Raw genomic sequence first — 2500 nt, 5'->3', positions numbered from 1 at the left:
TATAGACCTTAGTGGTCCCCTAATACTGTATCTGAAGTCTTTTTATATAGACCTTAGTGGTCCCCTAATACTGTATCTGAAGTCTCTTTTATATAGGCCTTAGTGGTCCCCTAATACTGTATCTGAAGTCTCTTTTATATAGACCTTAGTGGTCCCCTAATACTGTATATGAAGTCTCTTTCCCAAAATTCAGCCTTGGTCCAGAATTACAGCCACTAGAGCCAGTCCCACAATGAGCTTTCCTTAGGATGTGCCATTGCTGTGTCTGTAGCTATTGAGGAGGAGAGAGGGGGGCAAGGTGGAGGTGTGTGGCCTTGACCAACTGCCACTTTGCTCGTTTGAAAGCCATGATGTCTCTGTTTTTTCTTTTTTATAGTGCATAGCAGAGAATGACTGATTAACCACCATCAGGACATTTTGCCATGCCAAAGGCTATATGCATTGCTTAAATTGATATAAAATATATATTGTAATAGTTTTTTACCTCTGAAGCTGTGTCTTTACACTTTTCTCACTTTTTATTAGAGCATGCAAAGTTAAACTGAAAACAGGGTGCAAACCAATTTGAGCCTCCTCACTTTCCTCGCTGTGTTGGAATTAATTGTTTTCTTTCTTGCCCAGAATTCTTCCTCCAATATGGACCTCTTGCCGTCCCACGAGGAGCTGGACAACACGAGATTCAGGGTCGCTGACAAGAAGAGTATGCTCGCTTTGCTAGGTGAATAATGTCTCATACTGATGCAAAATTCTTTAAAAATAGAAATGCACAGACATGAAGCAAACAAAAATATTGATATCAAATTTAAAATTCATCAATTATTTCGCCCCAAAATAAATGTAAGACTTTAAGCTCCTGTCATTCTGATGCACCTCCTGACTATTTCACACAAGTGCATCCATTAATAAAAAGTATTTCACTTCAACCAACCTCAGGCTCCCATTCGACGGACCGCAGCTCCCCTCCACCAGGATACATTCCCGACGCACTCCAGCAGGTGGCGAGGAACGGCTCCTTCACCAGCATCAACAGCGAGGGCGAGTTTATCCCAGAAAGTATGGACCAGGTAGCACCACTCAGGAGGGTCTGACATTGGGGAGGAGTAGTGATACACTGGATGCTTGGATGTAAATAACTTGTGTTGTGTGGTTCAGACTATTTTTCTTGTGTGGAACATTGAACAGTCAAACACAGAACATTTGTTTTGAAAATGGTTAATCATTCAGCCCCGGTAGGCATGGTCTTAAAGACGGGTCAGCGTGGTCCTTCACGGGCATGAGCGGCTGATGAATTTTAGGTCATGCGAATATGAAAAGGAGCCCTGCACTGCAGAGGATGGGAGGATTTATAGTACGCGAGTTTTTTTTCTGAGTTTCTTTCTCTTCTCCAGATGCTGGACCCGCTGTCGATGAGCAGTCCGGAGAACTCTGCGTCTGGAAGTTGTCCCTCTTTAGACAGCCCTCTGGACAGGTCAGGACCTCAATATTTTATTTATAGAGCAATATACTTCAGTCAGGTATTAGGCCTGCTTTAGTATTAAAGAGCGTTATAAATAAATGGAGATAAGAGTTGTTTAATATTACATATCTGCAGATCAGATTAGTTATATTTTCCTACATAATAAAGCTCTTAGGGCGGCCTCTAGCTCACCCAGTAAGAGCGTGCGCCCTATGTAGGCTGCAGCGGCCTGGGTTCGAGTCCAGCCTGCGTCCCTTTGCTGCGTGTCATCCCCCATCTCTCTCCCACCTTTCCTGTCTATCCACTGTCACTTTCAAATAAAGGGAAAACCCCCTCCCCCCCAAAATAAATAAATAATAGTAAAACTCTTAAATGCACATCAAGCCTAAAGTAAACTCTGTACACTTATATACTTTCTTGCTTTTGTTTTCATGTTGTGCAGCGACTACCCGAAGTCCAGGATGCCGCGAGCACAGAGCTACCCAGACAACCACCAGGACTTTCCAGGTAAATGTTTGAAAGGTCAAGAACCATTTCAATCACTGATGAAGAAGAAAGAAAATGGACTCAAATTCTGAGTCTGGACAGTGTAGGCAATAACCATTAAATGCAGACATACTAAAATGTTGATGCATGATGTTTCCCCTCGCTGAAATCAAAACGCATTGAACTCCATCATGCAGCTGCTGGATGTCATTTCCCTTTTGTGCCTTCACCATGAATTGTATTGTTCTGGGTTCTTCATCATCCTCTTCTTCCTCTCTAGAGTACGACATCCCAGTGTTTGAGAAGTCGGGGAAAGGTGGGACGTACCCTCGACGATACGGCATTCCCTTCGGCCTTCAAGATTACAGTGATGGTGGGTAATTCCATTCTTTTTCTTAATGACACCCAACATGCTGTATGAGTAAAATATAAATATTGTTTTTATTGCACTACAGCTTGAATTCTGGGATTCATCTTTCAGTTATATCACGTTATACCCGGTAATTTGTGGTTGCTATGAACATGTTAAGGCTCAAGTGCCAACAACTAACAATTTAA

The 2500-nt window shown here is 42.5% G+C and overlaps 1 protein-coding gene across 2 annotated transcripts in view; it reads left to right on the top strand.

The window, feature by feature from the left end:
• Positions 1 to 2500, top strand: part of map3k2 (mitogen-activated protein kinase kinase kinase 2) — a 17367-nt gene that overhangs the window by 9522 nt on the left and 5345 nt on the right. For both annotated transcript variants that reach the window (XM_039793128.1, XM_039793127.1), the window contains 5 exons: positions 622 to 718; positions 934 to 1064; positions 1389 to 1468; positions 1899 to 1963; positions 2223 to 2315. In XM_039793128.1, coding sequence (XP_039649062.1) covers positions 622 to 718; positions 934 to 1064; positions 1389 to 1468; positions 1899 to 1963; positions 2223 to 2315 — 466 coding nt within the window. The remainder of the gene's footprint in view (positions 1 to 621; positions 719 to 933; positions 1065 to 1388; positions 1469 to 1898; positions 1964 to 2222; positions 2316 to 2500) is intronic.

This window comes from Perca fluviatilis, chromosome 24, assembly GCF_010015445.1.
Source record: "Perca fluviatilis chromosome 24, GENO_Pfluv_1.0, whole genome shotgun sequence".
NCBI classification, from domain to species: domain Eukaryota; kingdom Metazoa; phylum Chordata; class Actinopteri; order Perciformes; family Percidae; genus Perca; species Perca fluviatilis.
The sequence above is the reverse complement of the archived record's forward strand: the minus strand, read 5'-3'. Positions and strand labels throughout refer to the sequence as shown.